Source organism: Eurosta solidaginis, chromosome 3 (genome assembly GCF_040869045.1).
Source record: "Eurosta solidaginis isolate ZX-2024a chromosome 3, ASM4086904v1, whole genome shotgun sequence".
Taxonomy (NCBI): domain Eukaryota; kingdom Metazoa; phylum Arthropoda; class Insecta; order Diptera; family Tephritidae; genus Eurosta; species Eurosta solidaginis.
This window is the reverse complement of record NC_090321.1, coordinates 247755288-247769459: the sequence shown is the minus strand read 5'-3', so window position 1 is coordinate 247769459 and position 14172 is coordinate 247755288. Positions and strand designations below refer to the sequence as shown.

Sequence of the window (14172 nt, the reverse complement as noted above, 5' to 3'; positions counted from 1 at the left end):
AGTTGAACCCAGGGCATACGGTGTGATAGGCGGAGCACGCTACCATCACACCACGGTGGCCGTTAGAAAAATTAAAAAATAACAATAATTATCATTAGAAAAAAATTATTGTTCTGGCCTTGAGCTCGAATCGAACCTTGAATCATAAAGATATAAAGTAATATTTAAACAAGTAAATATATAATAACAAAATCCCTACAATACTTCCCTTTCCAAAGAATCTATTTCAAATTAAATTAAATTAAATGTAACTCTTTTTATTTGTGTTGTAATGTTATTAGTGTAAATGTCTGTGATAGGTGTTTCGACAGTCGCAGGTTTCAATCTGTCAATTGGAATGGTTCTGGTTTCATTATTTAATTTCAATCTTAAAATATTTCTTATCTTTTGCAACAACTCTGTAAGGCCCTTCATACGGATTTTGCAAAGAATGCTTATTTATAACCCGAACAAAAACAAATTTACAACTCTGAAGATCCATTGGAAAAAATATACCAGTGTTTAAATTGAGATGATGCTTCAAACTCGAATTAACATTTTAAAACGCTCTTTAATGCTACTTAAAATTTCTACCGGAGAAACATATTTAGAAGTTGAAACAACAAGTTCACCAGGCAATCGTAATTTTTGCCCAAAAACCATTTCAGCTGGTGTAGCAGAAATGTCTTCTTTAAATACTGATCGTAATCCCAATAAAACTATAGGTAATTCATCGCACCAATATCTGTTGTCACCTTTAGCCATCAATGAAAATTTCAATTGTCTATGAAAACGCTCCACCATACCGTTGGCTTGCGGATGATAGGGAGACATTTTGATGTGTTGACTTCCAAGTAATTTTGTTAATTTCGAAAATAAATGAGATGTAAATATAGAACCTCGATCTGTAGTTATTTTTAACGGTCCACCAAAACGGGATATAACGGGATATAACGTCTCTAAGAGCATAAGTTTCTGGCCAGCGGATAAACCTATCAACTATTGTTAAAATATAGCGATGTCCTTTTGAAAAGGTCCTACAACATATAAATGAATATGCACAAATCTGGCTCTAGGAATCGCAATCATACTTATTGGAGACTTTATATGACGATGTACTTTTGATTTTTGACAGCTAATGCACTCCTTTTACCAGTTATTGATCTGTTTATTCATATAAGGCCAAAAATATTTCTTTACTATTAAACGACGTGTAGCTTTGCTACCAAAAACTTGTTTGCGTAAGCTATTTGGTACAAAAGGTCTAGGATTATCTCTCGAGATTTCACACCAAATATTAAAATTCAAAAGTGGGATTTCAACTTCAGATTTTGAAATGTTTGTCCAGAAATCAGCTTATCAAGTTCACTATCTTGTTCTTGTCCACTCTGTAAAATTCTAAAATTAATTTCAAAATTCCTAATTGTATCTATTTCAAAAGCACGTGATAACATGTCAGCTACAATATTTTCCTGACCTTTTATACATTGTATGTCACTGGTAAACTGTGAAATAAACTCCAGATGTCTTGCTTGCCTAGGACTTCGTTCAGTTTTTGACTTTAAGGCAGGCATGCTTAACCATCGTTTATTAACGTTAAGAACGTCAAATTAACGAAATGATTTTGTTTCGTTTTCTGCCATATCAAAACGAAATCAAATCGTTTATGTTGATTATTCATTTCAAACTATGCTGGCAAAACTGATTGGTGGCGGAGTCATTAAAGGTGAAAGCATTAGCCAAGCTGGTTGCAACTTTTCTCATCAATTTTGACAGTACGAACATTTATCAGAGTATTTTTGACATTACCACAACGAATTACACATACAAATTACATGGAGTTTGTGTGTGTATGTCCGCTCGCTGTTACCACCTTACGGCTTTACCATGGCTATAGCATTTCCAGCACAATTCAAACATAAAGTATCACGTTTCTGTTAACGTTTTAACGCTAACGAAAGCTTTTCGTTTCGGTTAAAAACGAGATACAATTTATCTTGATAATTTCTTTATCGATAATATTTCGAAGTGTTTCAACGGAAACTGTGGAAATTTTTTGATAAACGATTAGCTTAACGTTAAGGTGCATCCCTGCTTTAAGGCAACAACCAAGAGTTTATGATCCGTATAAACAGTGAACGATCGACCCTCCAATAAATAACGAAAATGTTTTATATTTAAATAAATAGCTAGCAATTCTCTGTCAAAAGCACTATATTCATTTCTGCTTGTAAAAGCTTTTTCGAAAAGAAGGCTAGTGGTTCGGACTTGTTATTAAAACGTTGTTTTATAACACCACCAATTGCTGAATTTGACGCATCTACCGTAAAAGATAATTTTGCATCTTTGTTAAAATGATTTAACAAAACCGTAGATGCAAACTTATCTTTAATGCATTCAAAAGCTTTTACTTGATTTGTCATCTCATACCAAAATTTTGTTACCCTTCTTTATTGTTACTTACTTGATTTACTTTATTGTTACTTATTGTTATTTACTTGATTTGTCATCCCATACCAAAATTTTGTTACCCTCCTCTATTGTTTTATTTAATAGGTCGTAAATCACCCCTGTAAATTCAGCTAATTTCGAAATATATCTATGATAATAATTCACCATGCCTATAAATTTTTGTATTTGCTTTATTGACTTAGACCGTTCAAAATTGCGGATAGCTTCTACTTTTGCGACATATTCCTGACTCAGATGTACAATGTCCTAACAACTCTATATTTGATACGCCAAGAATGCAAGTAATGCGAAAACGGCTCCAGGATGGACTATGGTTCCAAAAGGGCGATATTTTTAGTCCACGGACACATGGTGATATTTTTAAACCTCACCCAAAGAAAAAATCAACATCACCAGCAAAATGTAGGATAAGGGTAAAGAGGCCGTGCCATCTCCCATACAAAGTGAATTTTCAAACTGATACTTCAGGAAGTGTAGGAGCAGTGTTGCCAGGTTAGCCTTTTCGAGGCTAGATTTAGCCTTTTTTTTTTGCCTTTAGCCTCGAAATTTTGTGTTTAGCTTCGTGACTTTTTTCTAGCCTTTTTTACTCCGAATGTATTTTTAAAAATTTCTAAAATAAAATAATTTCAATAGTTCCTGTCAACATCTAATACCTAATAATATGAGTTCTCTACAAAAGATTAATTCTTTTTCTGCTGAAAATTCGTTGAAAATTTCAAAGCCAGATGTATTTTCTTACTTTGAAAAAGGGAAGTATTCAGTTATTCTTCAAGTCAAATAGCATTAATAGAGCTGCAGTGGCGAAAACTTATAACTATACAATGGAAAAATGTACACTCCACCATGGAGTTTTGGTCGGAAGTCCGAGAACATAAAAATGCATTAAACGAACCTCCTTTTTTAGAATTTGTCGAATTCATATTTAGTTTTTTAGTATTACCACTCAGTAACGCGGAGGTTGAAAGAATTTTTAGTGGCATGAAAATTCTGAAAACTAAATTAAGGAACAAACTAAGAATTAAAATGCTTAATGCGCTGCTTAATATTAGATGCTCGTTAAAACGCTTATCTTAATGTTGTAATGACTTTGAAATTACCGATGATCTCATACCTATGGTAAATATCCAAACTTTATACCCAGACTTAAGCTCTTCTGATTCTTCAGACGGGGAATATTTTATATAAATAATTAGTTTGTAATATTCTTTTATGTATATACACATATGCAATCATTTAAAGTAATTCCATGTGCTAGTTAAAGAAAATGTGCCTGATATGTTTTGAAACAGGAAGTTATGCTTAAGTTATGTTTATAAGTTTTTATTTACAAATGTGTAAACTAAAATATAAAAAAACTTAATGAATTAACCAAAAAATTTCTGGCCTTTTTTTAGCTTCTTTTTTTCTAAATTTAGCCTTTTCTAACCTTTTTTTTTACCAATCTAGCTTCTTTTTTTTGCATCACCTGGCAACACTGGTTAGGAGCCTGAATTGGATTGCGATCGAGAGAGGGTAGGATGAAAAGAGAAAGGATAAGCGGAAATGGAGGATAAGGAGAGCGGTGAGAGATAGTCGATGAGAAAAAAAGGAAGACAAAGGGGATTGTGTAAAAGTTTGTACACACATGAAAGCAAAGTCTGACGGGATCGTTAGCTAAAACAAGTCAGGAGTGGACTGCTTAGGCTGTGGCGAAGTCTAATACCTAGCACAAATATAAGTGAGCATTATGCGTTAATGAAGGAAGCCGAACCGGTAGTTTTTTTTTAAATAATTATATTTATAATTAGTGGGAGATGAGAGAGAGGGAACGGAAAATAAAAGGAAATTACGCAGGGAGAGTAAGAGTGAGAGATCGGTATAAGGATAGGGTGACACAAACAGAGAAGCGGTCGAAGCGAAGGAGTATGCAATATATATGTTTAGATCATAAGATAAAGATTTTCAAATATTTGGACTAATGCGGGACCTATATGGGTCGCAATAGGGCGACTAGATCAACACAATAAATTAACAGTTATTTTAGTTTTAGAATTTATGCCAAAAGAAATACCATTCCGGTGATTTGATCCAAAAAATCAGTCTAAAAATCGCTGGTGATCGTGTAAAACCTTGTTTGTGCCAATTATAGTTTTTCTACAAAGGAAAAAGGAACAGATAGAATAGATAAATTGATATTTCGGCAATGTTATAAGTCCGCCATTGGCGGTTATCAGCAAGAAGTTAACGCTTGAGGAAAATTGGCGTGTACAACGTTTTTCGCGATTACTCTTCATATGCATGTATTTTTTATATACTTACTTAAATATATATAAAACGAAAAGTGCTATAATAAGCGATGTTAAACTGAGAAAGTATCCGGCAAAATATATGTATGAGGATAATTCGACAGTGGGCGAGAGATCGGCGTATTGTGGCAGAACAACGGATGAGGGCTGACATCTCATATAATCGGAATAAAGGTCCCAGGAACCATTCATAAAGCAGTGACGGGTTACATTCTCTGTTGATTAGACATCATTGAAAATTATAAAAATTGTATGTTATTAATTTTTATTTTAAGGGAAGTTTTAAAACTGTTTATAAATAAAAGAAATGCTTAGGTGCTTTTAATAAAACAAAGAGTTTTGTAAAGTTAACCTCAATTCAAATATGTACTACCTATATCACTTAAGAGATTTGCAGACTACATAATCACAAGAACAAAAACAGCAAGCAGCCAAACTTAAAGAAGTCGACGAAGAATATCTCACATGCACATATGTAGTCATGAGCTAAGAGCAGAAGTTGATACTCACACATACACATGCATATGGCTAGTAGAAAAGCATAAACTATAAATATACATGTATATACTTAGCTGGTAACCAAGCATGAGGCACAACTGTTCTCGAACACATTTTCGCGAAATGACTAGACCTTGGGAGAAATGATGAAAACCGAGAGTATAAAAGCAGCGCAAGCTGAGAAATAAGTAATCAGTTTGATTTAAAAAAGCTATAAGTATAGAAGTATAACTGTGAAGTACTTCCAAAGTAATCTAAATAAAGACCAGTTTGCAATACTGAATATTGGACAGTTTAGCGATTCGAAAGTTGACAGAAGGTGCATAATAACAGGCTTTCCCTAAATTCGTTACAGTATATTAGATTCCTTACGAATCTAAAACTTGTAGTCCTTAAAGGAGAAGAGATAGACCCATCAAAAAGTATACCGAAATGATCACAATGACGAGCTGAGTTGATGTAGCCATGTTAGCCTGGCTGTATGTCCGTTCGTCTGTTTGAACAAAAACTAGTCCTCAATTTTTGAGATAGCTTAATGAGCTGGTATATTTGAATGTCCGATTGATCATTTGTCTGAGCCGACCGGATTAGACCACTATATCATATATTGCCCATACAACCGATTTTTCTAAAAAGAGGGTTTTTGTCATTTATTCTTCATTTAAATAGCTAGAAGATTGAAATTTCACAGGATGTTTACATAAAAGGCATTCATTTTTGTCTGAAGATCGTTCGTATATATGATATATATCCCCTACAACTGATTGTACCCATTTTATGAATTTTTTAAATTTCAATACATTATTGGTTCAGCTCCATTCATGAATGGTATCAGGTCTTCGGCACAAAAGACAGTCCCGTCATAACCAAAAATATCCAAAAAGTGGATAAATTCGCCAAATCAAAAATTTTAAAGTTTTAGACACGGCGGAAAACCAAAAACCCAATGGCATGTTTATGACTAAGGCGTTATAGTATATCAGCAACAATCTATTACATTGGTTCCCATTTGGGTGGTTGCATCAGATGGTTATGATTATGGCGAGTATAGCTGGGTTCTAAGGTTTACGAATCTCTCCAATAAATTTGACATTGAAAACGTTGCAAAAACAAATATAAGCTTAAGATAGTGAGAAACTTTATTAATTTTACATTTTTTCTTTTACACTTTTTGATATTGTATTATTGAAATGATGTAGCAAATTATTTGAGTAAAATTCTGTACTCCTCTACTTTAATATAGATATTTTATGCACTTTTCCAATCAACAGTGCGCCATTTTTGTTTTGTTTTCCAGAAAAGCTATCCTCAGCTACCATGCAAACCTTTCGACAAATATTTGAAACTCACCTGTTGTGTTATAATGCACACCCTTAAATTCCGCAAAACATGGCTGCAAGGCTGTTGTACCAACCGGTGTTGCCGGCCAACAAAGCAGTGTATCAAAGGAGGGCGGGCAGCTTAGGGCGGTGTTTGTTAAAGCAGATCGATCAATATTGGTATGCGGCTAAGAAAAAAAAAGTGAATATTAAGTTAGTGTGATGGAATTTTTTAACATTTAAATTCATGTACATATGTATGTTTGTGCAACTACGTTTATATTTGGGAAATAATTGTTAGCACTAAACTAGTAAGAAAGTCTTAGTTCGGACGAAACCGAGCAGTTTTTAATGTAAATTTTTCCAATTCTCTACATCTCCTACAATGTGAACCCACATATCAAGTTTTATCACTTTATCGATCATTGCAATGAATTATCGCATGTCGCCCATTTTTTGAAATTTCCGTTCGATTTCGCCCATTTTCAATACTGTGGCGAATTTTAACATTTCTAACATCACTATGCTGTTAGTAAATAAACACAACTACAGTAACCCATTTACACACATACATAGAAGGCAACGAAGAATATTCCACACACATAACCAGCAGCTTGAAGGGAAGAGATTATTTCACATACACATATGTAGTTAGCAGATAAGAGCGAAAAAGAAAGAGAAACAGTCACACAGCACGTTATCAGCTAAGAAGCTGTTACTCACACATATACACGCATATAGCTAGAAGAAAAACATAAACTACTGATATTCATTTATATAGCTAAATAAACAAGTATGAGATACAACTGTTCCAGAAGGCATGTTTGTTAAAAGTATAGACCTTAGGAGAAATAGGTGAACGAGGCTAATTGAAAGTATAAAAGCAGCGCGATGCAAGATATAATCAATCAGTTTTCACTATAGTGATGTACGCGATAATTGTAATTGTGAAGTACTACTCCCAAAGTAGTCTAAATAAAGAACGTTTTGTTATGCTGAATATTTGAGTTATTTATTCGACAGTTCATTCGAACGTTAACAGAAGCTGCAAAATAATTATCAGGAATTTTCCAAAATTTCTTTACAACACCAATCTATTCTGGGTCCAGAGATGCCAGTGTTAATGGACGAACGAACGGACACAGCTCAGTCAAAATCTTTTCCGATTGATTTAAAGTAGGTTATATCGATAGTTCCTTTTTGTCATTACATACTACCGTAATTCAATTAAAGTTATAATATCCTTGTGTACAAGTACACGCTGGGTATAAGAACGTCATCTAAGTATCAAACATTTGCTTCAACAAAACACTCAATCACTTTAAACGAATTTAAACTGTTATTCCCAAAACTAAGCCAAATATTATACATTAATTAGTGAAATGAATAAATGTACAATGAAATGCGCTACTATGAGGCACAAATACTCAAGTTGTCTTTATATGGGATCTTCAATTAATTTGGTTGCGCGTATTGTCTCGTACAAGTTTCAAATATAGCATCAGACACTTCTCCCACTGTCAGGAGGATGGAAGCTGTGCAGGCATTGAAGTTGGTTGAGATAAGCGTGGCCCATACTGGCACTAATCGCAATGCTTAATCATAACTTGGCTAAGGTTTGAGGTTTTTAGACGTGGAACATAATTTTGTGAGTCATGGGCACTGTGACCGACTTTGCAAGAGGAATTTTGTTAGTCTGCCCGATCACGGCTGCAACATCTATAGGTGGAAATGTCCTATTAAAAGTACTGTGGATGGAATGCTCTAACTGTTGCAGTATTTAATATTCAAACAGCTATTCCAACCGCAACACTTGCGAACTTAACGTGGCTGCCAAGAGTGATTTTGGGACTCCACTCTCCACACACTTTCTACTTCGTTACAATTGAGCCGCCAGTCGGCTAAGCAAATGTCGCATTGACCCACAAGTTTCCAGGTACCGTGTAACTTGAACAGCCTTAGGCGTGTTAGCTTTTCGAATTATGCAGTAGAATCAACAGTCACTTCATACTCAACTGTGTAGCGCCTGCGAAAATGAGGCCAGGACCCCTACGACTCTCCGGAGGAAATATTCAAATTTAATGTCTGTTTTAATATTATTTTTATCGTTGCTATGCACTGATTCGTTAAAGAATTGGAAGTCAGTAGAGAGGTAAAATCATAAACACAATTTAACTTTTTCTTAATAAACGTAGTAAGATACATTTTGGAATGTAAACATCTTTGACGTTATAGAAGAATCCAGAATGTAGGGGTAAGGTAAGTGTAAGTGTAGGCGTAATGTAAGGGAGTGGTATTATTTGTGGTAATATTAGTGCAGGCGTTGTTGTTGTTGTTGTTGTAGCAGGCGTAATGTGTGGAGGTGTGTGGGAGTGGTGTGATGAATGGAAATGAACGACAAGAAAACAAGTAAAAAGGGGAAGAGGAAAGGAAATATGAAAACAAAACATAAACCGGAAATATAAACCGAGCGGCTTTGTTATCAAAAGTGTTAACGGGCTGTTAGGGAATTGTTATCGACGGATTATGAGAAGGTTATCCGAGCTATCAGTTTATTATCCATTTGTTGTCGGCGTGTTATCGAGGTGCTATGAATTTTGTATCGATAACGAAAGATATAGATGAGTTATCGAAAAGCTATCGGTCATGTATCTAAAAGTTACTGATTTGTTATCCAAAAAATATCGATTTTTTATAGGAGATGAGCCGATTTGTTTTAGACGAGTTATCCGTTTGTTATCGACGGCTCATCCATTTTGTAATCAGATAGATACCGATTACACTTCAATAAAGATCCATACAACGTTCTGAAACGATATTATACAAATACCAAAGAAGCCAATTAGTAATGCCGACAACCTGTAATACTTATTTTCTTCACTTCATTGCCTGTTTAGCACATTTCAACATACTGTAACGAATTTGCTGCAAATCCTCTTATTTGCCCCTTTTGCTAGGTTCGTATCGCTAAACTGTTGAATAAATAACTCCAATATTGAATAATGGAAAAATGGCCTTTATTAAAATGCTTCACAATAACACTCAAACTGTGCAACGAATAGCTTAATAACCAAACTGATAGCTCAAATGAAACTCCACTAATCAAAATAATACTGGTATTGCTCACTAGATATCTTCTTAGTCGTAATTGCTGATCAACTCAAATCAAACTGAATTAGTTCTTACTCGCCTGTTCCGCTTTTATAGTTTACGCTGCATACTTCTAGGCTCTTCGATTTCCAGAAGTTACTAGTTAGTTCGGCTACAAAATCGCCAGCCACAACTACGTGCACAAATTATTGCTCTCTCTTGATATATGCATGTGTTTGTGCATTGCCGCTCCGCTGCTCGTATACGTACATATGTGTAGACGCAATTATTTATTCGTTTATGTAGATACATAATGATTGAATTATTTATGTGAATGTTTGTAGTTTACAGTCTCTCGCGCATACATAGGCGTATAAGTAAATGCATCTGTGTGTGACATATTTCGGCTGCCTTATATATGTGTATACATGATTTGATTATTGACGTAAATACTGCTTATCGTGGCCTTGGCATCGCCTTAGTGATGGTATAATTTAGTGATGTTAATATCCGTGACAATACAATTCAACTATTGCATGGTTTCATACAAAGTTCTAAACAATATACAATAACCAATTTTGTACCTTGGATTGCACTTAACCAAAGAAATTAATAGTTTAGTTTTGTTTGAATGCGCACTTTGATTTGCATATTTATTTTTGTTAAAGTTACCTTTGTTATGTTTTAACTTCAATTACTGGGGAGCTCTACACATCGAACCTCACGAGTAATTGGTACTCACGATTGTTTTCCGCTCCAATTTTGATACTTTTTAGTCTGTCTTTAAAATTATTAAAATATTTATATTTGTTTGTTTAATGGTGTGTTCAATTTATACTTATTATTTAAGAATTCATGAGCTTAACACCGGCTTATAATAATTGAATATTTAATTATTATGTTTTTCTGAGAGAAACTGAAAAGAAAGAAATAAACATTTACTGACATATTGCGATGGTACCATTTCGAAAACCGCCAAGTAATCATCATCAGGCAATTTCGTAATGTTAGCTGTGTTTTTTTTTACATCTATAGACGTTCACGCTTAAAGTTTATATGGACTGCTAAGCCTCAAACTTTAAGTACACCTCTGAAATTGCTGCGAATAAAATTAGTACTACCAAATTTCAATACCCATTATAGTCAGATGTAACTGAAATATGTGTCTATCTTTCACCTCTACACTAATTCTATGTATCACCTCTTAAATTGGTTCGCGCCCACAATTCATCGCAACTGATTCAGCTATATGTTATACACTATGGTCATCAGAGAGTTGTGTGTCCGCTTTTCGGTACACCCTGTGCTGTGGCTAGTTGTTTAACCACTGCCGCTAGATGGGTCTCCTAAGCATTATCTAAGCAAGGATAATCGTTTTTTACGAGCAAACGTAAACGTATACGCGTGTAAAAAAAACACGGTTGTTATCAATTTGAATATGCAATTATTATAAGCCGGTGTTAAGCTCATGAATTCTTAACTAATTATTAAACTAAATAAAAACTAAATCGGTATAAATTAAATAATGCGGTGTGAAATACTGCTAATGGTCTAATACAACATCTAATGTTTAAATTTTTTTATCTTTTGTTGTGCTATATCCATAAGCATGAACTGACGTGTGAAAAATATTGTGCTAATTTGCTTGATCCACCATCCGTATGTAACACGAATACGTGTTAAGAAATAAAAGTGCTGATTGATTTTAATGTCAGAAACACATTTTGGTATGAAAAATTATACATACTGCATATTAATAGCTGTGTTTTTTTACATGTATATACATATGCACTTCAACTTTATATGGACTGCTAAGTGTGTAATTTTATCTAACTTATGAAATTGTTGCGCAGAAAATTAGTAATGCTAAATTTCGGAATGCATTATACTCAGTTGCAAGTGAAATGTTTCTCTCCGTTTTATCTCTACACTTTTATTCACTTCTATGACCAAAAATGGTGTGAGGCCACTATTCATCGCAACCGATTCAGCTTTAAGTTAAACACTATGACCAACAGAGGTGTGTGTCTCCGCAAATCAGAACAACCCGTTTTTTATTAACCACTGCCGCGGGTCTTCAATAATTGCCGCTAAATGGGTCTCCTAAACATTATATTAGTGATGTAATACGTTTCACGTTTACGGCCACCGTGGTGTGATGGTAGCGTGCTCCGCCTACCACACCGGATGCCCTGGGTTCAAACCCCGGGCAAAGCAGCATCGAAACATTTTAGAAATAAAGTTTTTCAATTAGAAGAATATTTTTCTAAGCGGGGTCGCCCCTCGGCAGTGTTTGGCAAGCGCTCCGGGTGTATTTCTGCCATGAAAAGCTCTCAGTGAAAACTCATCTGCCTTGCAGATGCCGGTCGGTGTCGGCATAAAATCATGTAGGTCCCGTCCGGCCAATTTGTAGGGAAAATCAAGAGGAGCATGACGCAAATTGGAAGAGAAGCTCGGCCTTAGATCTCTTCGGAGTTTATCGCGCCTTACAATTATTTTTTTTTTATACGTTTCTTCACCAGCAAATGTAGATGTATACACATGTAAAAACACGGCTAATATTTATAATATTTAAGGAAAGAGCTGTTGATTGTTTCTAATATTTTAACTTATTTATTGTCAATTTGATTAAACATATCTCTTGTAAAACTAATGAAGCATGGCACTGTTGGTACGCATGCCCTTGGACGAGATGCCAAAAGTTTATATGATTCTTAGTTACAGTGAGACAGGTGAAATTTCAGCAAAACTGAAAATATTTGAATAACAAAAAAAAAAAAATATTTCAACCTTTGTAGTTCTTATGTCAAGATTTATTAAAATAATGAAAATAATTAAAATATGATTTTTTGACAAAAAATTACACAGTGTTAGAAAAAATACAAAACTGAAAATACCGTCCTCTCAAACATTTTTGGAACCCTCATAATTTAAGAATCAAAAATGGTTCCTAAATATGCAAAAAATTTGAGCCTCAGAAATATGATCATTTAGGATTCCTTTATGACTCCGATATGATGAAAATTATGAGCCTATTCTATTCACAATGCAACTTCGGGACATACGTATATTCATATTTTATTTTGAAACATTTTTGTTTTAAATTAAATTTGAATCAATTCATTGTTTATAACGTATCTTGGTTTTTCCGTTTTGATATTGGTATGAACACGTAATCTTTAGTTGCCACCAGAGGTCCTACATAAGTAATGTTTATCTTCACATTGTAAGTATTCCAGGCCCGTCGAGGGGGGGGGGGAGGGGGTCAATCGCCCCGGGCCCGGGCTTTGGAGGGGCCCGGGAATCTCAAAGTGCTATCCAAGCTTATTGCTTACAGAAAATAAACAAACCACTCCTTTAATCACCTTTCGTAGATAGCAATCATTTTAAATTTCTACAAATTTTATAAGTTGAGGCAGTTACGCCTTTTGCAAATCATAACGAATGATTGAAACAGGCTAAATTTGATAGCGGAAGCATATGGTGATGTTAATGGCGTTCTTCATTACATCAGCAAGTTTGAATATATTTGGTTTTCATCCATTTGGCTCAAAAATTTGACAGCTATTAATGAAAGAAACATTATTCTGCAAGCCAGGGATACTACCATCGATATCGAAGTTATAAACTTAGAAAATTTGCCCTCTGATTTAAATCTGATCAGAAATCAATGGGAAAACATTTTATGCGAATGCAAAACATTCGCCACTGGATTGGGTAATCTCACCAAAGTTTCCTGACGTTCGAAAAAGGAATCGCAAAAGACATTTTTATGAATGTGAATAGAACGAGACGATTAACGACGATCACGAGACTGATCTCAAAATCAACACCTGTTTGGTGATAGTTGATTCGGTTATTGCAGGTATTACCGAACGATTTGCTGTCATGAAAAATTTGAAGAACACCTTTTCTTTTTTGTGGCAATTTGGATACATGGATGGTGTTTCAATACGAGAAAATGCCGTTCAATTTGTTAGAAAATACAATTCAGACGTTTCCGAGAGTTTAGGAGATGAAATGGTCCACTTTACCATTTACCAATTTGGTCCAATCAACATATAAATATTTACGGTGAGCAAAACCGGAAAAAAACGCGGAATATTACAAACAACAACAACATGAAACAGTTCTACCAACACATCAAATACAAATACGACGAAGAAATTTGTTACATAATCAAGCAACACAACAAAAACATCAAAAAACTGGCTAAACAAAAAGAGCGCCTTAAATTTTTACTGTGGTGCAAAGATTATGGCATCATTCCATCACATTTACAGGGTAAGACAAAAACGATACAACACTGCTTTAAACTAGACACTACACGACGAGACCTTATGAAATTAGAACAATGCTTTCTTCTGAAAGTCGTTAACTTATAAATAAAAGAATCAAACATTAATATTAAAATTATCACAACGACCGTTAAGCACATACAGGAAACGTTATAAAACAGACTTCAGCAAACAGATTACGAAAAAATTATAGAGAACCACCACCATTTCTCGACACAAATCGCCACAAAC

General features: G+C 34.5%; 1 protein-coding gene across 3 annotated transcripts in view; it reads right to left on the bottom strand.

Annotated features, from left to right (window-relative positions):
• Positions 1-14172, bottom strand: part of Dh44-R2 (Diuretic hormone 44 receptor 2) — a 39569-nt gene that overhangs the window by 15480 nt on the left and 9917 nt on the right. For all 3 annotated transcript variants that reach the window (XR_010951303.1, XM_067775830.1, XM_067775831.1), the window contains exons 2-3: positions 6585-6741; positions 4750-4951 (exon numbers count right to left, since the gene is read on the bottom strand). Coding sequence is in view for 2 of the 3 variants with exons in the window: in XM_067775830.1 (XP_067631931.1) it covers positions 4750-4951; positions 6585-6741 (359 nt within the window). In the remaining variant the exon portion in view is untranslated. The remainder of the gene's footprint in view (positions 1-4749; positions 4952-6584; positions 6742-14172) is intronic.